This window comes from Seriola aureovittata, chromosome 2, assembly GCF_021018895.1.
Source record: "Seriola aureovittata isolate HTS-2021-v1 ecotype China chromosome 2, ASM2101889v1, whole genome shotgun sequence".
Taxonomy (NCBI): domain Eukaryota; kingdom Metazoa; phylum Chordata; class Actinopteri; order Carangiformes; family Carangidae; genus Seriola; species Seriola aureovittata.
The window spans coordinates 7,160,976-7,185,779 of NC_079365.1; the positions used below are offsets into that span (position 1 = coordinate 7,160,976).

Genomic DNA, 24,804 nt, shown 5'->3' on the forward strand with positions numbered 1-24,804 from the left:
GTGTACTGTGCCCCCCGTTGGTTTTGTTACAAATGGCGTTTCTTAAAGGAAGACACAACACTGAGACTGTTATTCAGTCCCACCAGGATACAATATGTCATCCGGTCTCCTGTCGAGCAATATGTAGAATATAACTTAAATATATGTAGTACAAAATATCACAATTTATTTATAATAATGCAGTTACGTACTTACATTAAATAGCAGTATTTTTAGATGTCGAACAAAACACAAAAGCACCTATCTTCTTTAAATAGGGTGTTGTAGGTGTTCTTGTGAGAGAGAGAGAGAGAGAGAGAGAGAGAGAGAGAGAGAGAGAGAGAGAGAGAGAGAGAGAGAGAGAGAGAGAGAGCCTGTGTGGTGCAGTTACACCTCCACTGCTGACAGCTGACAGGTCTCTGAGGGATGAAGGATGTGGTGTTTGTGATTAAGACTGCATGTTGGATCGCTAACTTCTAAAATATGCCATAGAAAGTAAGTACAATATGTTTCCTACAGTAAGAGCAATAAGAGACAAACACAGCAGGCTTTGTAGATTCCTGTACTTTACAATAATTAATCACATAGATTGTATGCATTTAGGGATACAATGTCTACAATATTATGGTTGTGGCTATTAATTCCATTCATCTGATTAACTTTGCAGATTAACAGATTCACTTTGCATTATGCTCTATTACAGTTTACCTAAAATAATTTGTTAATCTATAACAAATAGGTTCAAATTTGAATAAAATACTTAAGATAGATAAACTAAATGAGTTTGCCTCAGTTTTACCTGCAAATTGAATAATAATAATAACCCAATAATAATAATAATAATGATGATAATAATAAATAAAACTCTGTCACCATGTCATGTAAGGTAAGTAGTACTTGAAGACATGAATTATTAATGATAGCAAATCAAGACCTCACATTCTCAGACAGGCTGTCAGGATATCTGTGTGCTGCCTTTCATCTACATTATAAATGTTTCCAAAATGGAGATTAATAATAGATTAACTTCTCTGCAATTTCCAATATGTCCACTCATCACTAACAGCTACAAAACCTCAGCCACAGATCTGACTCTGGGTCTGCGGTGAACAGAATGATGAAGTTTATTTGTAATTTTTATATCAGAATACTAATGAGTGAATTATTTCATTTCATGTCATATCAGTGTTTCTGTTTCTTTTGTCCTGAAGTAGATGACATATTTAAGTGGATGCCATGATGGATGCTAAACTGAGCTCTGCAGATGTGAATGAAAAGATAGATGATGGGAGTGGTGACAAGCTACAGTTCCATGACTCTAAACCCTCAGATTTACAGGAACCTGTCATTGCTGACAGCATCACTGCAGGTATGTTCACAGAGAGGAGTGAGTACTGTGAGTGACGGGTTGCAGTTGTTGATATAGGTCTTTCCTGTTTCTTCTCGTACAGGAGCTTTGACTGAAGCCACTAGTTTTTCAGAGCAGATCTCCACTGAGGACACTGAATTATCTTCAGCTGACATCTCTGTGAATACAAACAAAACTGCAGGTACCCTATCCATTATCTTCTATAGTAACAGTGGAGGAGGAAGTATTCAAATCTATAACCTCACAAACATACAAAAATTAGGTAGCTTAATCTAGAACAATGCATTATATTCTAGAAAAGAGATCATATAGTTTGTATGTAAAACCTTGATCCCCAAAGTAACTAGTAATAACAGCTGCAGTGGAGGGAAAAGTACAATATTATAGTATAGAATATATAGAATATTGTATAGAATGGGATAAGCTAATAATATAATAATAATACGAGTATCTGAAAACCACACAGTACTTGAGAAAATCTACTTAGTTACTTCCCATCATATGGTTATTAACAAGCAAGGCAGATTTCCTACTGACTTGTTCATTTTCATGTCTGGAGCAGACGTCCCTGCTGAATCCAACTTGCAAAATAATCCAAAAGGTGTGGTGACCAGAGCAGCATCCGTCTGCAGCCCAAGCTATGTAGACAGACAACAGCTAGTGCCTCAGTTTGCCCTGCTGCCACCCTCCATGGAGGCAAGCACAGTCTATGAAGTAAGTCAGCCATTCACATCAATGAGCAGGAATCATGAAAACCTCAAAACCACTGGTGTCCATACTGAGGCAGACAGAGAGGGTAAGGACACTAAACTGCTCGAGCTATTTACTACTTTCTTAAAAGCTTCGTCCTTTTTCTCACCTTGCCTCATTTCTTTTTCACTCTCTGTCTTATGTGAGACATCTGTGCTACAATCCTTTTGGCCTGTCTCTTCTGCCATCCACTGGACTGTCTCCTGGCCACCATGAGAGGATGTAATGAGTGCATCTGGTCGATGTGCTCATCTCTGTGCGGCTGTGAGCCCACCACCCTGCAACCTCTCCTTGATGTCACCCACCACTGTGACCTCTGCGGCTGTCTGAGTGTTCGCAGTTGCCTTTGTGACTGTCCCGTCTGTGATATCTGCCTCCAGACTACAGAATGCCTGGACCTTGCTATGGAAATCTCTCAAATGCTCTACCACTGATGCTGTCTGCTAGCAAATAACCACATTCAGACATGAGCCAATGGGAATCATTTATTTGTTAAAATCTTCTGAAAGCCAACTTGTAGGGACAAGACAGAAATGTTACGTGTATGGTTAACAGTCCATGTTAGCACTCAAATATATGTCAGGGTAAGACATGGTTAATATTGTGGAGAGCAAAAAAGTATGAGGGGAAAAGGCTGACCGTATGTACCTCAATGTTCTGAATGAACAAGAGGGATACCTTAAAATCGCTGTAACCACCAATTAATGTCAATCAGTGCTATGATCTAAAGTACAATGTTTTTGGATAATCTGTTTTTATGTGACCACTGCTCATGGAATACTTTAAAATTTAAGTGTATCAATAACTTGGAGGTTGTGTTGGAGGAAAAAAATAACAGTATATCTGTGTTACAAAAACCATACAACTACACATATGCAGGTACTTTCTCAAACACGTTCATTAACTGTACATAAAGTTGCGTTAAGCATCTGACAAATTTAATGCCTCTCTAAAGTTTGTGGCTAGTTTGTAGATTAGTAGTTGCATTTCAGATTTCACACAAACAGTTATACCTTATTATCACAGAGGTGAGACTAGTGGTTGGTGTAATACAAGGTCAAAGCTCTCTGAATTCATACTACAGTGAGCAATAAAGCATTAATAGATATATTGATTTTGATCGTCAAAAAAAAGGAGAAAAAAAAGAAAAAAGAAAAGCCACAATCTTGGTTCAATATGCTAACTGGTAAAATCACTCAGTGATCACCACGGTTAATGGAGACAAACTATTACTGACAACACAGATATTAGTCAGGAGAAACTACTTATCAAACTATTATTCAGGTATCAAAAAAATATGTAATGAACTACAGTACTATTGTAAAAGGATAAAATTGTTCTGCATTTATCATACTCTCTTGCATTTCCATTGACTGAGTGAATATATTCAAAAAATAAAACGCTGATTTGTAATTTGTAGCTACTCTGGAAGAAGTCCTGCTTTGGCTAACTAGCTGCAGCAGCAAGTGATTTTACACTGCTTTCAGTTTATTACAAATACATGCAACCTGGGCATTAGCTGTCCACTGTGTGTAAAAGTAATAAAAACAGACAAAAGCTCTCATAAAATGCATAGACTGCCATAAAATAAGGTGCAATAAAATTGCTCAAAATAAAATATTCTTATATACAATATGCAGTAAATATTTCACAATGTGCCAATTCACTTTACAAAGATCCCTTCTGTAGCTGCTGGTGAAACAACCCAACACAGATGAGCATGTGAATGCTAATAACAAACCCTGATTCCAGTCAGTTGAAAAAACAAACAAAAAAAAAAACAAAACATGTAATGTATGTTGGCATCTCTTAATAAGTTTGTTATGCCATTGCTGTCATGAAAAAGAAACCTCACAGCTTTCCTCCCTATAAATGAGCACATAATAAATTCAAGCAAACGTTATATCCCTCTTAAATCTCTGATGAAAATCTTAAAAACTATTTAAGAATGTATTATTTCTTAATGCTAAGTCCATGCCCCTATTATACAATATTCCGTTTTAATAAGATTGCATTTATAAATCCAGACATAATCATCTGACCTGCTCCAAACAGGAACAATAATATTTAGGTCTGTATGGCAAGAATATTCAAGAAGAACTTAGTTTCTCCTGATGCAACGTTTACGTTAGTTTTGATCTTAATGTTAGCTAGTTTCGCTTTTCTAAGTTCAATTCTACAATCCTATAAATAGACTAACGTTATTTAAGGATAGACAGCACTTCCTGACATTCTTGTCCCTACAGACAGTCTCTGATCGCCACACAGCGCTCATCACAAGTCCTCGTCCATTTCAAGGCTGCTCCTGCGACTGCTGGTTTTAGAGGCACCTGGTGACAAAGGAGAGAAGAGTGGATCACCCACCCTCTCCGGAGACAGGGTGCACCCGTCATCCATAAGAATGTCTCCCAAGCCCACATCAGGGTAGAGCGCTGAGGCCGAGGTGTCGTCCAGCTCAGCAAAGCTCAGGCTGCCCAGGTCCAGAGGGCTGCTGATGGTGACTCCTGCAGGAGAGTCAGAGGAGGGCGGGGACAGGAAGGAGGCTGGCAGAGGCTGTCCAATGGCTCCCAAACTGAGGAGGTTCTGAGACGGGGCTCCTCCTGCACTGGGAGGCAGAGACTGGCCGCTCTGTGGGACATGCTGCTGCTGGAGCAGGGAGGGATCAGAGCCCAGACCAGAGGAGATGCTGTTGGAATTGGAAAGGCCGTGGATCCGTGCCTGCATTTCCAGTTCCTGAAAAGAGTAGCAGTGCATTGTCATTCAGATGCAGTGTCCTGGGATGACTGACAATGTTTTCCCTTTATAAACACCCAGGAGCCGTTTCTGCCTTTTGCATGTTAAAAGTAATTTCCCTACAATAAAGTACATTTTAGCTTTGTTACCTAAATAAGACTGATTAAAGCTGCACAAAGCAAATTAAATATGATCAAGTGAAAGTTGAATCTTTACTGCCTTTGGGCCCTGCCGCCAACACAAATCTTGCCAAGTGTGCCTTTACTGAACACTGAGGAGTTATCTTGAAAACATTTGTAGTTTTGTTTACATTTTTGTTTTTACCTACATTTTATGGAACGAACAAGTATTTTCCATCAATCAGCAACCTTCTTTTATGCCTCCTTTATCAGCACATCGCTGGTTTGGTGTACATTACTCTGACCGACTCTCCATATGTGGGATTGCATGACTGTCATACAGCCCCTTTCATTTAATAACACATGGTCCACCTTTGAGGCAAATTCCTGCTTCATTTACCAGCACATAAGACAATCTGACCTGCTGGCCTGGTGTGAGACGCTTCTATCCTAAGTAAAAATGTCCTAATAACATTAACAGATAAATATTTAAGGATCACAGCATGAAGTCCACATAGAGGCAGGTTTAGTTATATGCTAACTTTACAACAATGACTCAGTAGAACAAATCTTTGCACAGGATGCAGATTCCCACCACACATTTTCTTAACATCTCTCTCATGCGCAGAAATGTGTCACACTTGTGCCTGTGGTGCACATGTGCATCTTTGCATTTCAATTCAACTTTAAATAAACTATCACACCTAGTCAAACAATATATAGCTATTCTATTTCAAGTCTTGGACATGCTACGTACTGACACATCTGACCAACAAATACCGACCTGGATGCGTAACATTAGACTGTGGTTTGCTTGCTCCAGCTTCTTCTGTCGCATCTCAATGTCCTTGGCTCTCTGCTGCTCCTTCTGTAACTTCCTGATGTAGTCGACAGAAGCTTTCAGGATGGTGCCTTTATTCCAACGCATCTCACTGTCGTCATTGTCATATCAGTGAATATCATAGCAGAATTTAAAAATGGAGACAACACAGAAACAGAAAACAAGATTAAATTTTTTTACTGCACAACAGTTGCAGGGACTCAATATTGAAATTCATACACCATAACTTTATTCGTGATTCTGCAGGAGAAAATGAAAATCCTGAAAAAGTAGACATTACTTACGGGTCATTTGACTTGGGTATTAGAGTCCCCAGCTCCTTTATGCGGTCATTGATGTTGAATCTCCGCCTTCTCTCAACTGCAAAAAAAGAGAAGTAAGAATGAGCAGGGGAAGACGCATAACCTTCCCTCCAACAATTAGTTGTCACTAAAGAGGCATTATTTAGTAAACATGTACATGAGCGGACAGAGAGATCAAATGGGTCGTCCTGGAGTTTAAACAGGCAAAAAGTGCACAAATGTGATTAGGACATTTCAAATTTGAAATCTGACTGCATTCATGCTGTTATTTCATTCAGATTCAACAGAGAAGTGCAAGTGCTCAGAATAGTGGTAAATAAAGCTTGACATACTGAGGTTATGGTTGTCTTTCTTCTGCCTTTCTTTCAATAGCGCTTTGGCATCTGCATCTGAAAAAGAAATTCAAAGTGTTTTACACCATGAAATGTTATCAATCAAAAAAAAAGGTTTTCCTGAACAAAAACAAGACATATGTTTGTACCAGTGTGTTACTATACCAGTAATTTCCCTTTTAATTTTTGGAAGATCAGCAGGGCAGGAGTTGCTGACCGTGAGAGTGGGTGCTGCCATTCCAGGGCTATGATAGACATCCAACAGATTTCCTGGGAGCTACAGAAAGATACAACATGGTCAGATATATTTCCTAAATAGTCACTCGTGGCCATAAGCCTAGTGGCAAATATTGTGAATAAAAGATGTCTTCCCCATTCCTGCTTAAAATGTTCAGAGCAACCAGTTCCTCAAGTTCATAACAGAATCAAAGCTGGTTTCAGTTGCATCACACAAATACTACTACATGTTCCACAATGCAACAAAGAAAAGGCAGGCATTACAATTGCATTTTAGGCTTTTTAGGGATAAAGCTCAAAATCTAACCATTTATATATTATTCTTGCCTATTACAGCTGAACAACAATATATGGTGCTATTTCAAAAATCACAAAGGATTTACCTCACTGTGCTTCTTTTTCTTTTCCTCCAACAGCATCACCATAATTCTCATTTTTTTGTTCCACAGCAAAATTTTTGGAAAGCCCTCTCCTATCTAACAAATGTGTTGTTAACCTGGCAGCCTTATAATGTGCTGTTTTATGAGCACACTTTGTCTCTCTTCTCCCATCCTCTAGCTTCACCCCGCCCAGGCAGCACTTCTGTGACGAATAGTAGCTGAGTGCCAAAAGTGTATATTTACTCCCACGACTTCAGAATTCCACACATAAAAGAGACGTCCATTCACAAAAAAAAAAACCACTTCAGGTATAAAAAGAGCTGACTGAAAACCACAATTTTATTCTGTCATTGTAGAATTACAGAGGAACCTGTTAAATATAGAGGAAACTAGAGGAAAAGGAAGTATTCAACGGTCAAATAAGTACATTGTTCTTCATACCGTGCTAGGCAACTGAAGTCCTGAGTCAATCAATGTAATGATGTCGTCATTAAAACTGGATTCAAGACTAATGATGTCGTCGATCACATCGTCAATCTAGATAAAGCAGATGAGAGAAAACACCGGTGGTACAAAGTAAGTAAAACCCTCAGGGTCAAATGTGTGTAAGTAATTAACATGACATGTATGTTTATAGTGTGCTTTGTAAGCTTAAACAGATTTAAATGAAGACTGAAGACCAATATTCAACATTTAAACCAGCGTAACAGCTCTAAAGATGATTTCAAAAGGCAGAAAAGCATGCAAGAGCAGTGCTGGCATGGTTTAACAGTGGGTGCAGTATTTAACATCTTATTGTGACAACAGGTCAACAAGGGTATGATGACAAAAGGCATGCATCATCACAGTGGGACCTTTGGGCACACATCACTGCAGAACAAACAAAAAATAATTAAGGAAGAAGTGAGCAGAAAGCTAAACATTTAGATTCTCCAAAAGAAATCACTGCAAGCTTGCAGAATAGACAACTTTTGACAAGGTTGTGTAATCTGCTGCACCAGCAAACCAAACCCACACACAAATCATTTATACTAAGCAGGAATTTCTCTTACTTCCTCCTTGTTGGATCCAATGTTAAGCAGAGCCATAGGACTGTTAGGGGCACTGCTGGCAGTAGGAGCAACTTCAGGGGCAGAACTGGACTGCGGCACAGGGGACACACCCAGTGTCTGAGTAACCACCTTATTGCCCAGGGTGGTGGACAGGTACTGCTTCACCTGTTGCCTCTGTGCCTGCTGGATGTGGTACTTGGTGGGGTTCTCCAAGTGGGTCTGCACCTGACCATTTCAACAGTCGTTATGGACTTATGTTCTGACATAATCAGACTTCACTAAATAAAGAACACAAGTGATGAAGATAAAAACAGGATCCTCTTACTTTCAGCACTTCCACAGGCACCTGTGCTGAAGGGGGACGGGCAGCATTTGGGGGAAGAGTGACAGAGATGGCTGGAGTGGAGTCAGAGGCCCGGAGCTGAGAGGCAGAGGCCTGCTGCTGGGCCTCACGTCTCTCCTGCTCCTGGGCTTGCTCTCGCATCAGCTGCTGCCGCAGCAACACACGTGACGACATGGCTGAGGAGAGGGATCCAGATCTAGGGATGGAGCTGGAAAACAAAAACAGAACAAAAAAGCATTATAGATAGGTAACATGAGTATTTCCCAGTAATGTACCTAGATTATTACACTACACTACTATCCTTGAACCATCCACTAGTTATGACATTTTGGAGACCTATCCAGATGTTACTTCCACCACTGGTTTCGCCAACAGCTTTCCAATGGAAATTCTGTCTTTGGCTTACAATAATTTAAAGAGAGAAAAATAAGTTCTATAGCCATCAAAAGCTTATGATATAATCTGGACAAATCCACATTGTTTGAACATCACATGCAACCACTATAATTACAGATCTAATATTCTGTGACAATGAACAAGACAAATTACTTGCTGAATAAATGAAGATAACTAAAATGATAAAACTTCAGAATTCACTGCTGAGGTATTATCAGGTGTTATTTATATTACACAAGAAAATATGAAGGTTTAATGGAGAAAACTGAAGAGTTTGTGCAGGTAATTATTTACTGCATAAACTGAGACACTATGGTAAAGTAAATTAGACATTTAGAAAGGGAACCATTGACTCAAAACTGCTGACTCACTTCCAGGATTACAGTCTCTTTTCCCCCAAGACGGTTATCTGAATTTGGGACTTCTAAGAGCATGACGCAGTCTTACCCTAAACATGTCACAGATCAACTGCTCAACATCTTGCATTTCAAAATGGTTTTTCACACCAGCTCCTCTACTGATCCTTCAGCAAACTGTTAAAGACTGTGAATGATACGTCCTTTTGTGGGCACAGTCACCAACAATGATTGGTCAGATTACAGGAAGAGAATTGGCTCATCCTGCCGCCCTGATTGCTGCTTTCTCTTTTAAACACAAGTGGCACAATGTCCAACCATCCAGATACAGATGACCAGGTGAGTTGTTCTTTTAATATGCTGTGGTTATTTACTCAGGCCAAGGCTGTCCCTATCAAAATTCCACTGGAGCCCACTCTTCAGAGCATCCAGATGAATTAGTAATGAGCAGCATAAGTGATACTGACACTGATTTATGTCAAATAAACTGCAGGTTCAGTATTTACATGTTAGAGATGCATTAATATCATATGACAGTGAAGCTAACCAGGCAAAATACCATTATTTCTCTGTTTCTGACCTACCAGCAGAATCAACGAACACCATCAATCAGCTTATAAAGCCCTCTCCGCCTACTGCTGATGCTTCGTCAGGTGCTGATTGTGGAAAAAATGTATATAAAATAAATCACTTCAGAGTCAACACCATCCCTCCTTTTTCCCAGCATGAATTAACTGGACTGACTTCATGCATGATCTAGTGGACATGGTGCTGTACACAAGGTCACCCAGCCCTTTCAACATCATCCTGGTAACTGGTAAAAGGGGCAAATGGTTACTATTATTAAGATATTAAGACAACTTGTGTTTAACCGCTGTTGAAAATTCCACAGACTTTTGTTTGAGTTCCAGCCTAGTTTTTATCATTTGTTGCCTTCAATGGCCGTGATACTACTGAATACTACCTTACTTTTTTCCCCCAGGAATTTGAAGACCTGTACACCCTCTTATCTTCTGTTTCACTTGATAAATTTCTTCCTCTCTCTGCTCCAACACCTTTCTCTGAGAGATCGTGTGGACACATTAAGACCTCCACAGGTTTTAACCCAGAGCTCTTACCGTTTACACAAGCCATCCACTGCATGTCTTGCAGTGTCTGCATACACAGATTTCAGACTTTGTACACCGTGACTTCTAGTTATGTATAGTCTCTCAGAATAAAATGAATCAACACTCTCGCCGCTCACAAATACATCCACGCAATAAAAAGCAGGTTCTTACAAGTTGTGTGTGTCTTCAAAGTGACTGTTAGTATTACTAACTATATATACTATATACTCTTCCCATTGGAAAGTTATGTTAAAATTAAGCTGACAGTGCCGATGTGCCCGAGAAAAAGGGGTCGTTGTCTCTACCGAAAACCGTGCTGACAACAAACCGTAGCACGGCTAATTCACTGTATGTCATGTTAATATTTGGGCCATTTTAACAGGTACATTAACTGCTTAGCCAACCTGCCTTTAGCCGTTTTCGTAATCTCTATTTTTGGCGAGCTCTAATCTAACGCCATGAGTTAGCAGAGTTCACTTGACAGCTCAGTGCTGCTAACGGGCCCGCACCACCGTGCTAAGTGTGGACACACAACCGAAGATACCGTTAACACAGTAGACAATTTACACCGGCTTCACAGTTACAAACCAGCAGCCACAACCGGGGAAGTTTGCGATTATTATGGAAAACAGTGGTGTTTCAGCAGTGCCTAATGACATGGCCACGGCGAAGTAATAGGAAGTTGAAGCTTAGCTAACTAGCTAGCATCCGTTAGTTCCCCAACAAGCTAATGCTGCCTAGCTAAATAACTAATTAAGCAAAGATAAACACGTACTGTGGTAATAGATTTGTTTAACGTAGTCACAGCCATAAATCCCCGAGGTCCTCCGTTTTCTTTGCCATTTTTTTCAGTCAGTGAATACAAGCTCTTCAACAGTCGATAGCCACGGCACTGAACAGCGTTGTTTACCTCGGTCCAACGGACTGAGGTCATCAGACGCATGTTACCCGGAACTTGTTGCCAGCTGTGAGGTTACTATACTTTCACAACGGTGCAGTCACCTGAAGCACAGAAGTTCAGACAAACCACTGTGGCTCAGATTATGTTTTAAAAAAAAAAAAGAAAACCCACAAAAACAACAACTTTAGTCTTTATTTGATCTCATGGTAAAGATCAATTTAAATGTGGTTTCTAAATGTGGAAACGTAGAGGGTTTTGCAGATGCAAACTATGCAAAAAATTAAAAAATTAAAAACAGCAAAACCTGGATTGTTGTAAGGAGCAGTGGCTGAACATGAATATGATTGGCCAAGTGAAGAAACATCAAACGAAGAAAGGATCAGGGGTCCCAGAAACTTCTTTATATAAAAGCAAATAATGTAGCTATGCCCAATAAAGACAAAACACATATTTTTACATTTTATTCAAATTTTATTTTAATCAGCTGTCTGAAAATGAGAAGTCCATTGCAGCCGTCAAGGTGTCTGAGAGTTTGGTGGCAATTTTGTCTACAGAGAAAAGAAAAACAAAAACTGATCAATTTTATTTGCTCAATTAAATATAATCAGTGTCATGTAAAGAGAAAACCATATTCCAGCTAACAGACACCTGTGTGTGTGTGTGTGTGTGTGTGTGTACAGCTAACAGACGCCTGTGTGTTTGTGTGTTCATACAAGAACAGATGTTTATGTTGCATAAAGCCTGATCTCAGGCCTGCTTACCAACATTTACACTGTCTGAACAATGTACCTACTATGAACTGATGAAACCCCCAAATCTTGAGAGGTCTATACCACTAATACTATTTTTCAACTTATGTGTCAATAAAAAGTGTGTAAACTAAATATAATGAATTTAAAGAAATCACATACTAGACTCTAATAAAACCATGTACAACACTAGACTGGGACTGATATTTATACAAACCCGCTCTTTTCTGTTGCTTTTTCCTCTTCTTGCTGGCAGCCAGGAGGGCCTGGCCCTGCTGTAGAGGATCTACATTCAAGATATCCTTCAGACCTGGAGCCTTGGATGCAGCATCATTTGCAGGTAAGTCAGTCTTCGATTTCTGAGACTTTATCTCCACTGTCATGGGTCCAAACTATTTTGGGCAGGAAGAATATCAGAAATAAAAAGCGAGTTGAACAAGATGCATTTTACAAAAGGATTTCAGTAAACACTGAAGCTATAAAGGCAGTGTTGTTTCTCACCTCTGGGTCCTGGTCATCCTCCATAGATTCAGCTTCACCTTTAAAATCTGGATTTTCCATGGACCCTCTTTCCATTTCCAGGTCAGAAGGAGGTTCACCTTGGCTACCTTGTGTCATTCCAGTGGTTTCCATGCAGAATCCCATTTGGATGTCTGGACAAGATGACTCTGTAGCACAGCAAAAATCAAATCCAACTTTGGGGCAACTACTGCTGCTTTTGGGTATTTTGAAAACCAGAACATCTGAACAGTTTAACAGATAGTTTTTTTTCTTTTGGTGATTTGGCAAAGCTGACCATTTAACTTACCTGCAAGAACCTCTTGATTTCCCTTTTCAAGCTCGTCCCAATCAAAAGCTTTCCCCATCTCTGTAACGATCTCAGCGCTGACGTGTGTGGGGAGTGTGTGTGTCTCTGGAGGGTGTGTGAAGTAGCTGATCCTTCCCCTAAATAACATAACATGTTGAAATTAACACAATCATAAGAACATTGAGTGAATGTCAAATTTTCTCCCAAAGTTCCAATTTGTACCCACCCTGTCCAGTCCATTAATACACTCTTTGCAGCTTTGTCAGTATCAGGCAGCCCTCCCTTCCTTAGTTTGCCTTGGCGTTGGGCAAGCAATGCCAAGAACTCCAGAGCTGTGTGAAAGTCTGGAACTCCGTAGTGCTCCATGATCTGTACATCCAGCAGAAAAGGTAACACTGCAGTGTGCAAATGACACAACCAAGCAACGTTCAAAATGGTTTTAACAACATGACAGACCTGTGCCTTGTTGCAGCGTCGGAGGATGGCTTCAACAGGTGGAAGGGGATCTACAAGCTGTTCAATTTTCACACAGTTACGAAGAATCATTGCTGCATCAGTTGTTGAAGTTGCCATAACGATGCCGGGGCAATCTAGAAGCTTAATGTGTTTGTCCAAATGAACCTCCTGAAGGCACCTGAAACCCATCAGACAGGAAGGAAATGAGGCGGGTGCTGGAGTCGATCAGGATCTACATCTTACTGTAAACCTACTTGGTGACACCGGGAGTGGCTCCGACATTACACGCTCGTGCCCGTTTCAGACTGTTGATCAAACTACTCTTTCCCACATTAGGAAAACCTACAAAACAGGAGTGGGGCGAAAATTATATCACCTTAGACAACTTATGCAAAGACATTATGCAAAGAAAAATCAGGTGTATGACTGGATGGGGTGCTTACCTACAACACCTACAGTGATGGCTGTCTTTATGTCCAGGTTGCGGCAGTAGTTGCCAAGTAGTTTCATTAAGCAGTCTGCGCCAACACAAGCACTGCTGTTGAGGAGCTCTGTGGTGGCTTGTGTCACTGGAACATTACTGCGTTTCTGTCCATGTCAGGAGACAGAGGGTAAGAGTTCATGTGAAATTATGTTATTCTATAGTTTTAAGAATTTCAGATGAGACTGAATATTTTTAAAACCATCCAAACAGGCACATTTAACTGCATACCAAGTTTTTGGTCTGTTGCTGGGTGGATGCTTTGAAAGCTACAGTAGGAAACTCATTACGAAGATACTTAATCCACTTCTCCACTATTTCCTTTGACACCAGATCTACAATCAAAGTAAAAACATTTAAGTCAAGCATCAAATATTTGACATGATAAATAAAACCCAATTTTGTTGTCCAATCAAATATACACATATGGACAATTAATATGGACAATTAACTCTAATTAGCTAATTTACCAATTTTATTAAGTACTAAAACAATCTTCTTGTTTGTTCCACTTTGAATGACTGCCTGCTCCACCTGAGGACATCTGCAGCCAAGAGGGTCACGTGCATCCAAAACCTCCAAAATGACATCTGCAGCCTCTACTACCTTTAAAAATAAAAACACACACACACACAATATTCATGTTCAAAGAAAGATAAGAGTGATACTTGTCTAGAAGTATCACTATGCCTATAAAATTGTAATATTGATTAGATATCGGCCAGTTTGTAGCATGCATGGATTGGCTGCATACCTTTTTAAATTCTCTGTAATATGCCTTCCTTGAATTCTCATTTTCAAAATTAATATGCTTCTCCAAACTCTGCATCTCCGTTTCCTGTGAACACAAAAAGGAAAATGCAAATCAGTACAACAGCAAGCTGCAGGGATTCAAATTGGGGCCATTTGCACTAAATAGTCTGACATTTACCCTCTGCTCAAACTCTCTCTGTCGCTGTAGGATGTCATTCTGAAAGCTTTGCAAATTCCTCCGTTTCATAAGCTCTCGTTCTCTGGAGAGTTTCTGCTTTTCTTGTAGGTCTAGGAGCTAATTGAAAGAGATTGGTTTACCCCAAGTAAAAAAAAAAAAAGTCACCTCAAAAGTGAGTACAGACATGACGTTTCAAAGAATTACCCTTTGCTTCCTGATCTCCTCTGGTTTTCTGTGGTATTTGACATGCTGCACAGATGACTGCTCTGTAGTTTTTGTCCGCCCCGAAGCATCACCCTTTTGTCCATCTTTAGCCTGTAGACAAAAACATCCCAAATACGTTATAAAATAACTCCTTTTAATTTAGATCATTAGAAAGGCATCACAATGCAACCATGGAGGGTAAACATTAAATCTATCATCACCCAAGGTAAGTGAGGCTTTGTAAACTAAAGAACTAAATAAACAACAGAAATTATCATCCACAAGTCTGAAAATCTCTATTAAAAAATCTGACTTATGTAGTAATGTAGAGCAACATCTTGTACCCTCAGTCAGTACCCCTCACAGTAAGTGTGTGAGCTAAGTACTTGAGTAATATGTAGTTTCCAAACAGTATCTGATCTATAAACACTGTACAGTTGTTTGGGTTGTTAATAGACATGCGCAGTGACACTGATACAGCTAACTGCCAAATAAGTGTGGTAGTACCTTGTACCTTGAGGGTACATTACAGTCCGAGTAACGCAACTGTCAGTGCCACTGACGCGCTCCAGGGATCAGTACAATAGAGAATCTAGATGAAAAATATCCGTACCTGTGTGTTTCTAAATAACATTACCTTCAAGGATTTGAGTTTCCCTGAAATCGTAATATGATATTTCTCTGAAGTAAAAGCTGAACTGTTCAACTCTGAAAACTCAACACTGCCATAATACACCGAACAGCACACTGGTGACGGCCGAGGTGTTGACTAGGCAGTGAAGTTAGCTGCCACAGATAACGTTAGCTTACCTTGAACTTTCCGAGGAAGCCGAGACGTTTGGCTCGTTTTTGTTCTGTAAAATGCAACAAACGACAGAATCCATTTAGAGGCAGCACCGGTTAGAGAGTGAATACAGTTAGTCAAAGCCGATAAAATACGTACTTGCTTTGGACATTACTTCACCAGAGTCTTGCTCCCCTCCGACTTCACGTGTGTGGCAAGAGTGTGCACATGCGCATACAACGACGTCACCCACAACATCCGGCTAAATGTCAAAATAAAAGAGCACTAACACTTTGGCTACACGCCCAGGTAGCTTGGTTCCCAGTCTAGTACATACCAGGACAGGATCTCGACACCAGTTGCTGTATATTCCTTATTATTTGGAAGCGCTGACTTTTTGTTGTCTGGGTTATTGGCACTAGTTGCCAGATTTTTGTGAGGTGGACTGAATCTACTTTTGCTGTTCATATGCTCTTGTGTTGACTCCGCATCAGGTAATAAATCCCTTTTCAGGTTTGTGTGTATATGTGCATATTAGGGGTGTTGTAATGACCAGAACCCTCTTTTTTTTCTGTGCTTTTCCCTGCAACGCAGCCAAAAGCCAGGAGAAAGCCACTTAGCAAGTTATTTTTCCCTGAATTTTATGCAATGGCTTCTCTGTAAAAATTGTTTGGAAATTTTTTTTTTTCTATAGTCTCTCCTATTTACAAACCTTACATTGATTACAGCAGCATATTGCTGTATTTGTCTCCAGCTGTCTGTCTCCAGATGTTCACAGTGCATTTCGTTTCAGTAAGTAAGTAAGATTGTCACATTTTAACTAAAATTTGGATTTAACCTGTGAAAATCTCACTTTCACACAATCATAATCTGTCTTTCTCAGCCAACTTTATTTCCTGGTGGTAGAGAAAGAGGTTTGAGGAGGGTCATTTTGGACTCCTGACTCACAATTAATCCCTGATTCAGTCAAGTACAATCCCTTTTGTTTTCTCAGTCAATTCAACTAGAACTTCTACCAAGATGTACAACCTGATGCTGCTCCATAACCCTAATTTTAAACAGTTTTAAAAGACACTCTAATGGTTGTTGGTATCTTACTAAACAGTAATATTAACACTAGTGATGAGGAAAATGTTCAAGCTTGTAACAAAAACCAAATGGAAGCTTTCAATACTCGATATTTTTATGTTTAACTGAAAAAAAACAGTCATATCCATTCATTCATTTGTTTTATGTATATATTTTTTGTTTTTCCATTTGCAATAAAGCTATCTTTACTAAAAAAAAAAGAAAAAAATAAATGAAACAATAAATATTTACTGTACAATTAACAACACTTCTCAAAATACAGAATATACAGGTTTATGCAGGAGCCACAGAGGAGACCTCTGTCTTTGATGTGGATACTTCAGAACCATCATCCACTTGTTTGCCAAAGAGCTGCATGATGCATGTGCGGAACTGATAGGGAGAGAATAAAAAAAGTGTGTTAAAAATTTAAACTGACCACATTTGATTTAGTCATAGAAAGTTGTTCAGTGTGGCATTGTGACTGTTGTGCCCACCTGTCGGTTCATGAAGACATAGATGATTGGGTTATAGATGGTGGCGCTCTTGGCAAAGTATGCAGGCATAGCAGCAGCCAGAGGATGAAAGGCGTATCCAGGGTTGGCCGCGGCAAAACAGGCAAAAGTGGTGTAAGGTCCCCAGCACACAATATATGCCAGGATCATGACAACCACCATTCTGGATACTTCTTTCTCAGCTTTCTGGGTTGACTCTGATTCCTTCTGCTGCATGGCTACCTGTGATCAACAAATCATTGCAATGTGAGAGTCGGCCAGACTGTGATCTGCTTCAGCTGACATGTCAAACTGCAGGTGACTTACAGTATGGATAGCCCACCAGACGGCAAGGTAGCACAAGATGATAATACCCAGGGGAATAATACAACATGTGATCATTAGAACAATCATGTAGGACTGGACTCCAGGGTCTTCACTTCCACTGAATACATCAGGTCCACATGAAGTCTTCAGTCCATGAGGCCAGTACCTGATCCAAGAAAAATGTTTAGTTTATGTTTCCACTATAAATTCAACATTCATTTTTTTAAATAAATAAATAAAAACTGGCTACCTGCTCCAGCCAAAGATGGGGGGAGCACACCACGCTGCTGACCAGATCCAGGAGAAGAGAATTCCACCTGTGGCCCATTTCTCATCAAACTTGACGTTTCCAAAGGGTTTGCACACAACTACCCATCTCTCCCAGGAGATGATAGTCAGGGACCAGAGAGCAGCGATTCCTGTGTAAAGAAGTAGGACACTCAGAAAAGGGATCTCCAAACACTTTTCCATCAAAGAGAAAAAAAATTGTGACCACTTACCACAAACTGAGACGGTGTAACCCTCAAAGACGCACATTGGGTGTCCCAGAATGAAGTAACCAAAAAACTGGTTGCATACACTGATGGTGCTGGCTAAAACTGTCTCTCCAAGATCAGCAACTGCAAGATTGACCAAGATCCAGTTCAGTGGGTGACGGAGTTTCTTGAACTTTGCTGTGGCCACCAAGACAAGACCGTTGGTGAAGACTGATGCGATGACCACAAAAATCATCCAGAGTGTTGAAATGTTGTAAACCCATCGAGGAGCAATGTGGTAATTGGGACCCTCAAATGGATCTGGGGAAAAAAAATGGAATCTCATAAAATCTCACAATTTAGAATCTGATGTGATCTCACAAGTACACATTGTCCTTTTTCCAGCCACTATGTATTTATATACTTAATGTTAAATATACTTTATGCAAAGGTCGTTATCTGTCTTGTAATAAAAATGACACAAAAGTCAAATTTTTGAATGGTGCTGTGCAAAAAAAATATGTGAGAGGAAATTAAAAAGAACTGCATACCTTCACACTGTCATGTTTCACACCTTGGAAACAGATTTTTGTCTTTTTGTGTACAGCATAAAATACAGCACAGCTTTATGAGATTAATGTCTGATACTGTCAATGAACTGCCTCGAAAGTCAGCAACATGCACTGGTAAATCATCACTGTTGAATCAGTTGAATCCTGTTCTAATTTTAAAAAAATCTCTCTTATGTTTGTTGTTGATTCTCAGTGGAACTGGCAGTATTATCAACCCTTTTCAAATAACCTGGAACCATCAGTGTTTTTGCGAAAATATACAGTAGCATAACAAAGCATAACAAAGACCAATTGGCAAAAGACGCTCAGCTTTTTATCTGGTGGGTTCTACTATACTCATTATTATTATTATTATATATCACATTCCTGGTTGTAGGTACTAAGATCATTCACATTCCTATCAACTTATTCAGAAAATAAAATCGTAATACCGTACCTCTGGTGTTGTTGCTGTTTGTGTAAGCAAAGGCAGATCCCCTTGTTGTATCTTCATTGTACCGCCTGGCAGCAAAAACCTGTTTTCCCCACTCTTCTGCCATTCTGATTTTAGAAGGAGGCCCTCAGCAGCCGGCCTTTCTTTGGGTGACTGGTGCAACACATCTGACTTTAGCTTTTATACTTGTGCTTCAGAGACCTCTGATAGGATTAGATCACAAGCAAATTACAGCCTCGGTGTGACATTTGGCCGTGCTACTCAGCGACAAAGTGAAAAACTTATTTTGAACAGTAATTAAAACTATCAGCTAATTAGGTTAAGACACAAAATGCCAGAATAATCTTGTTTGGAAGCGGATTTACATCAACTCAGTTAAAACAGAGATTGGTTGCCAGAGCTTTGACTGACACATATGTACATTTTGAGCCATCATTTTCCAGCACTAGCCAATATCGTGTATTACTTATAGCAATAGAAATGTTGGATTGAAAAAGTAATAAAATGATCATTAAAGCTTTAAAGCAAATGTTTATTTTCTTATACTTTTAGATGCAGAGGAATAATTCTACATCAGGACACTAATATCATGAAATGTATATATTGCATAGTAATTAATTAAGTTAATTTGAGAAATTAAGACAAACACTGGAGAATTGAGAAAGAAACGTAATTTCATATTGTGTATGATGGATCTTGATAGGTCTACATGTGGAGCCTGGTGGGCATGAGAAGACAATCAAGTCTTAAAGCAGCTTAAGTGGAGAAGCGGAGATTCATGGAACTATAGTAACAGTTGGAGTTGCTGACATGTGAGGGAAGTAAGACACCTTTAATCCCTCCGGAAAGAGAGTTCACTTCAGAACATAGGATTTTTCAAAACTCCTACCCACGTCATAGTCCTTATGTCAAGGGCAAAGTGGAGGGGATAAGACATCCTGATTTATGAGGAAAGACTCAAAAGAAAAACACAAAAAAACAGCCTGATAGACATGCACAGGTTCTTTGTCTTGTGTCATTGAGTAAATGAGTGTCTTTAACTTAGAGCATTGGCTCAAATAACAGTAACAAAATACCAATAGAATAATCAGAAATTGGGTCAGTGTGATAGTGTTGCTATTGTTAAAACAAACTAACCTCCCAAAACAAACAAAAAAAGGATATTTTAAGTGAGATGGATGTTAGATGCTGGAGTGGAGCCCATGAAGTGTTGTCTGAATCGTATTACTATGGGAAAAACATAATTGTCAAAGTTTAATTAGGCTATCAAGTTAGAAGTATTTTTACTGTTCGAGATGTTATTGTGAATATCTGACCATTCAATAAAAGTGTTCTGGATATTTTTTAGCCGTGGATTATGCTGTGCGCAGATTTTTGACAAAGTTACGCTGAATGACTTCTGTGTCTGTCCAAAGCTCTTCAGCTCTGGGTATTTCCAACAGGATAGTGTCTTTAGTGGGTAAGAACAGCCAGTGATTAGGGCATTTAGTGACCTTTGGCATACTCGCTACTTAACCTCTTAATTTGCTCCGCCTGCCTTTTAGGCATTGTCTCATGATAGTTTGTGGAATAGAAAACAAAATGTAGTATATTGATCTGTGTAAAAATTGTGTAGGAATTTTCCATTTTCTCGTGACACAAAATGTAATCTCAACTTTTCCATTTTTTTGTGACAGGAAAGTATTGGCTTTAGTGACTACAGCATTGCTACACTTATTTATGGTTATGCTTAGACACGGCACTTGGTTAAGGTTAGTGAAAGATTGTGGACTGGTTTAATATAGTGACTTCAGACACAATAACTTAGGAGCTATTTGTAAGTTTTACTATTGCTACAACATTAACAGCTGATGAACAGTTGATTATTTGTTGATTATTGTTTCCAACTGAAATCGATTTATTTGTGCTGCTGTCTGTCTTGACCAGGTCACACTTGAAAAAGAGATTCATTAATCTCAGTGGAACATTCCTGATTAAATAAAGAAAATGTGTAGATCACAGTATCATCTGCATATATTTGGATAGTCTTCTGGTACACAATTGAACAGATTCAGAACTGAAGCCTTATGAGGTATTGACATCCACATTTTAACCTGTTTTTAACAACCATGTGTTGTGTATGGTTTTTTAAACTGTGTCAATCCAGTGTATCACAATCTTGAAAATGGGTAAATTCATTTTGATCTTGTTACTCTCTTACCATCATCTAATGTTGAAGATCTCTACTTGTAAACTATCTTAGTAGTTTTAAATCCAAATGTGTCAGGATGGACTGGTGCTCTGCCAAATGGGTCAGAAGTTTAACTGTTACAGTTTCCTGCTCCACAGTCCTCGTGCCTTACTGTGCTCACTGTGGCAGCCTTGAGAGCTCGCTACCTCCTCTGACTGAGTAGCTAGCTGGTACGTGTCAGTGGCTCCTTCAACACAAAGTAATACTGTGAAAAAACTACCAGTTTCAACAAATCCAGATAATAGCTGCTTATCCACGCAGGCTGGAGTTAGTATTGGGCACGAACAGTACTTCAACTTCAAAATGAAGGCTCTTTTTTGACTGTAAACCCAGTGTATATATTCTAGGCTGGTGATGTTAACACAACAGCATTTGTTAATCCTAGGTTGTCCCACTTGAGCGGGTGTTTTCAGCAGCTGAACTAAATACACTAAACAAAACCAGTAGGACGGAGGTGTCCCTTCAGTTAGATGTTAACTTGGTAAAAGCTATTTGCTTTTGAAGGCCACAGCCCTCTCAGTATACATATAAGAAAAATGGGTTTGACTTTGTTGAAGGTGCGAGAGCTGCCTAGCATGCTAAGTATAATGTACTGTCCTCAAGATTCGAGGTTGTGCAAAATCATTTGGTATATTTAATATTTTGACCTTTTCTGGCCATATAATGAATTTATTTGCACCCATGTAATCAAATACCATGCCCTATGTAACCACACGTCAAGCTGACAGTTATGGAATTACAGTAATTACAGTACAGTACAGTAATGAGCCGCGTAGTAGGTGCGTTTCCATTTACCTGCTTAAAGTGCAATTTGAAATTGTGAACTTAAACTTGTTTTGTCATTTTTCCATAAATCTTTATTTAAACTAGCCTTGTCAGTTTACCTCATTCAAAGACTGCAAGTACAGTAGTTTTCAAGCTAATTTATTACCCCTAAGGCTACCACTAGAAGAGGTTTTCTAGCCTGTGCAGGCTGGCAAGGTGTATTATTTAATAAATGTCTGCTAGTTACCTTATAGCTAGGACATGCTGTATTTGTCATAGACACCGAATAGAATAGAGTCGTCTTTAATGTTAGGAACATTAAGAACATCTGTTCTTTCTGTACAGTGACAGGTCAAATATCTGATGTGAAAAAGAACAAAAGATTGTCTGACATTTAGTTATCTATTTAAAATATACTTTTATTTATTGCCTTTCTTATTTATTATTTACCATTTGTTCTAAAGGGCATTTCAATGGGGGAGAACAACATGGCTGAATGTACACAGATTATTGATCAAAGAGCACAAAGGTATTAGGTAATTGCTCCAAAATATCACTAACTGGTGTAAACTAACACCCCAGTTCAATTCCAGACAGACTTTTGGAATAAAGGCAAATGGCAAAAAAAAAGAAAAAAAAGAAAAAGAATTAAATTACCTCAGAATTTGAGTATCATATGGTCAAGTGGAAAGGAGGGAATTTTTTTTTTAGGTTGTCAGGCAATTCTACTGAGCATGTATGTGGGTTTTCTTCAGTCTACACATCCATAGTGTGCTATTTAAAGTCTCTTATACAGTGTAAACTGTATAGACAATTAGCCAAGGATATGTCATTATTCTCATGCAAAGATTGTTTTGTATTAGTTGTCAAGTTTTCAAATATCTTATTTTGAAAGAAATTATGCATTTGCATACCACTGCAGAGAGAAGCATTTCAGAAGACACTTGGCTGTGGAGCTTTTATCTTTCATTTTAAGGTTGTTCAAAACAGGTCTGCCCTGCATTGCCTGGTTAAGAGCATCTGTAGCTACCATAGTACGAATAAAGCTGATCAGTAGTTTTATCTTGTTTAAGGCCTTGTAAGTTAGCAGATGTTGTTGCAGTTTCTCTCTTCCTGGAGCTCAACCTCTGATTAGCACCTGGTTGAACTAGTGACATGCAGGTGAAGATTTCTCATGTCCCAGCAGACCAAAGCAGATTATACGGACAACTCAGGTTCTGCCACAAAACAGATTAAATAAGAGTAATTACTTCTGGCATGCTCACTCCGTAACACTTTAATCTCTCCGGAACAACAGTTCACTTCAGGAGAAAGCAGAGTTTAACCAAAGCTATTATCGTGGTTTATTTTAATCTAAGTCCACTTCATGTGCAGGTAGCTGGCTTGCGGGTTTGATAACATCTCCATGAGGGACGAGGACTGTACATCAAGAAGAGGATGGAGCCTGAAACTGAAGAAATCTGTAAACTTTTCCTCTATTTTACACTATTTCCAAATGTATCTATGTTCATAATAGCAACTTCACTGAATGTTCATTACAGTCGAATATATCTGATATATAACATCAGTATCTTAAAGTAGAGTGTTTTGCTTTCAGTATCTTAATGTAAATTTACATATGATCCAAGAGGTGGAGTTGATAGTAGTCATTCTTTTTTGTTTTTGTGATTTCCATTTGGTGCTGTGATGATTCGGAGGTAGGTCTGGAATTCCGCTTGTTCTGAACTATTCGTGTTTGGTAAAAGTTCACAACTAGCAGAACTCAGATTTGCTCCCGACTACCAACAGGAATCGCCGTGGGGGTGAAAGTCTGGTTTATACACTCGTGCTCTGAATAGCAGGTGGTCTACATGGGTAGTGACAGTTAAGGACCATGGTGGATAATTACATTGGTGTGAAGTGAGCTGAGCACAATTTTGCTACTAATACAGGCTTGTGTTCACTTCACATCAGGTATTAATCCTTTTGTCAGATTTGTGTATCGTTGAAGGATGAACGTTCCTCTGCAACACAGCTCTCCTATGGTGGCCAGACACCCAGAGGCAGTTGTGATAATGGTATTTCCAAGTATTGACTGATTAATTTCCATCTCCTCTCAGTAGCATGACAGGCAGACAGCATGTAACCACATATTTAATATTCAGTTTTTGTGTATGTTCAGATTCATTGTATGAATCTTACTTGTGGCTGCATGCCTTCACGATGAACACCATGGCATCATCTATACAGGAAATATAAATAAATAGCTTATCTTTGATATACCTATAAAGCTAATATGACCACATTTAGTCAGACTAATGCTGTCTAAAGAAAATCCCACATCATGCCTTTTTCTCTCACTGTACAGATGTTTCACATTAACTTTTCATCTGTGCCAACACAGGGACTTGTGTAAGTGCCAAGACTGAGATAAATGAATAATCCTATTCAGCTAACCCTCTTTATCTTATGGTGTTAAAGCATTTGAGGAAGTGCATACAGGCATGTACACTCATCATAATAAAATATTTAATTTCTGTAGCACTCTGTAATATATAAATTTGGACCCTAACTGGAAATTATTAGTGATTGAACTGTGTGCAGAGATGATTGTGTGTGTGTGTGTGTGTGTGTGTGTGTGTTTCTTTGCCTGCTAAGTTATCCTGTAAACTCTGTAAGGTAAAGCCTTTGAGCCTCTGCTCGGTGAGTAAACTAGTTAAGTGCCAGCAACACTGTGATCAGCATAAATACCTGTCACTGTCCATTTGTGTGTTTCCATTAGACAGACTACCTTATGTCAAAATTGTAAAATATATAAATGAAAACAATCAAGACACTGATTGTAGTC

The 24,804-nt window shown here is 39.1% G+C and overlaps 4 protein-coding genes across 4 annotated transcripts; 1 reads left to right on the forward strand and 3 right to left on the reverse strand.

Annotated features, from left to right (window-relative positions):
* The first annotated feature begins 205 nt into the window (after nt 1–205).
* si:dkey-245f22.3 (uncharacterized protein LOC492819 homolog) lies at nt 206–2,538 on the forward strand. Its single transcript, XM_056393645.1, has 5 exons — nt 206–474; nt 1,191–1,348; nt 1,431–1,529; nt 1,911–2,144; nt 2,246–2,538. Exons 2-5 carry the CDS (start codon nt 1,216–1,218, stop codon nt 2,530–2,532), a joined length of 753 nt encoding a protein of 250 aa, XP_056249620.1. The 5' UTR covers nt 206–474; nt 1,191–1,215; the 3' UTR covers nt 2,533–2,538.
* A 32-nt stretch (nt 2,539–2,570) lies between these two features.
* Nucleotides 2,571–11,226, reverse strand: tfe3b (transcription factor binding to IGHM enhancer 3b). Its single transcript, XM_056393630.1, has 9 exons — nt 11,074–11,226; nt 8,420–8,645; nt 8,095–8,319; nt 7,484–7,579; nt 6,591–6,702; nt 6,426–6,482; nt 6,076–6,151; nt 5,735–5,882; nt 2,571–4,831 (listed from the first exon to the last, which is right to left on the reverse strand). The coding sequence occupies exons 2-9, from the start codon at nt 8,609–8,611 to the stop codon at nt 4,373–4,375; spliced, it is 1,365 nt and encodes a 454-aa protein (XP_056249605.1). The 5' UTR covers nt 8,612–8,645; nt 11,074–11,226; the 3' UTR covers nt 2,571–4,372.
* Nucleotides 11,227–11,647: 421 nt separating this feature from the next.
* On the reverse strand, nt 11,648–15,851 carry gnl3l (guanine nucleotide binding protein-like 3 (nucleolar)-like). The gene is made up of 15 exons (XM_056393619.1): nt 15,772–15,851; nt 15,639–15,682; nt 14,829–14,939; nt 14,625–14,741; nt 14,448–14,531; nt 14,164–14,299; nt 13,925–14,028; nt 13,656–13,800; nt 13,467–13,554; nt 13,213–13,390; nt 12,983–13,125; nt 12,757–12,893; nt 12,450–12,616; nt 12,166–12,340; nt 11,648–11,747 (listed from the first exon to the last, which is right to left on the reverse strand). The coding sequence occupies exons 1-15, from the start codon at nt 15,782–15,784 to the stop codon at nt 11,680–11,682; spliced, it is 1,710 nt and encodes a 569-aa protein (XP_056249594.1). The 5' UTR covers nt 15,785–15,851; the 3' UTR covers nt 11,648–11,679.
* A 1,035-nt stretch (nt 15,852–16,886) lies between these two features.
* Nucleotides 16,887–18,848, reverse strand: LOC130180222 (red-sensitive opsin-like). Its single transcript, XM_056393654.1, has 4 exons — nt 17,752–18,848; nt 17,502–17,667; nt 17,178–17,417; nt 16,887–17,073 (listed from the first exon to the last, which is right to left on the reverse strand). The coding sequence occupies exons 1-4, from the start codon at nt 18,321–18,323 to the stop codon at nt 16,975–16,977; spliced, it is 1,077 nt and encodes a 358-aa protein (XP_056249629.1). The 5' UTR covers nt 18,324–18,848; the 3' UTR covers nt 16,887–16,974.
* Nucleotides 18,849–24,804: the final 5,956 nt, after the last annotated feature.

Coding starts and splice junctions, on each gene's coding strand:
- LOC130180222 (XM_056393654.1), bottom strand. CDS start 18,323: ATGAGATTCCATTTTTTTTCCCCAGATCCATTTGAGGGTCCCAATTAC. Junction 17,668..17,751: donor CCCATCTTTGGCTGGAGCAG/GTAGCCAGTTTT, acceptor TTCTTGGATCAG/GTACTGGCCTCATGGACTGA. Junction 17,074..17,177: donor ATGTCTTCATGAACCGACAG/GTGGGCACAACA, acceptor TCTCCCTATCAG/TTCCGCACATGCATCATGCA.
- tfe3b (XM_056393630.1), bottom strand. CDS start 8,611: ATGTCGTCACGTGTGTTGCTGCGGCAGCAGCTGATGCGAGAGCAAGCC. Junction 8,320..8,419: donor TGCCTGTGGAAGTGCTGAAA/GTAAGAGGATCC, acceptor TGAAATGGTCAG/GTGCAGACCCACTTGGAGAA. Junction 6,152..6,425: donor GAAAGACAACCATAACCTCA/GTATGTCAAGCT, acceptor CTTTTTTTGCAG/TTGAGAGAAGGCGGAGATTC.
- gnl3l (XM_056393619.1), bottom strand. Junction 13,555..13,655: donor CATCACTGTAGGTGTTGTAG/GTAAGCACCCCA, acceptor CCTGTTTTGTAG/GTTTTCCTAATGTGGGAAAG. Junction 12,341..12,449: donor AGGATGACCAGGACCCAGAG/GTGAGAAACAAC, acceptor TGCCCAAAATAG/TTTGGACCCATGACAGTGGA.
- si:dkey-245f22.3 (XM_056393645.1), top strand. CDS start 1,216: ATGATGGATGCTAAACTGAGCTCTGCAGATGTGAATGAAAAGATAGAT. Junction 1,349..1,430: donor TGCTGACAGCATCACTGCAG/GTATGTTCACAG, acceptor CTTCTCGTACAG/GAGCTTTGACTGAAGCCACT. Junction 2,145..2,245: donor TACTGAGGCAGACAGAGAGG/GTAAGGACACTA, acceptor GTCTTATGTGAG/ACATCTGTGCTACAATCCTT.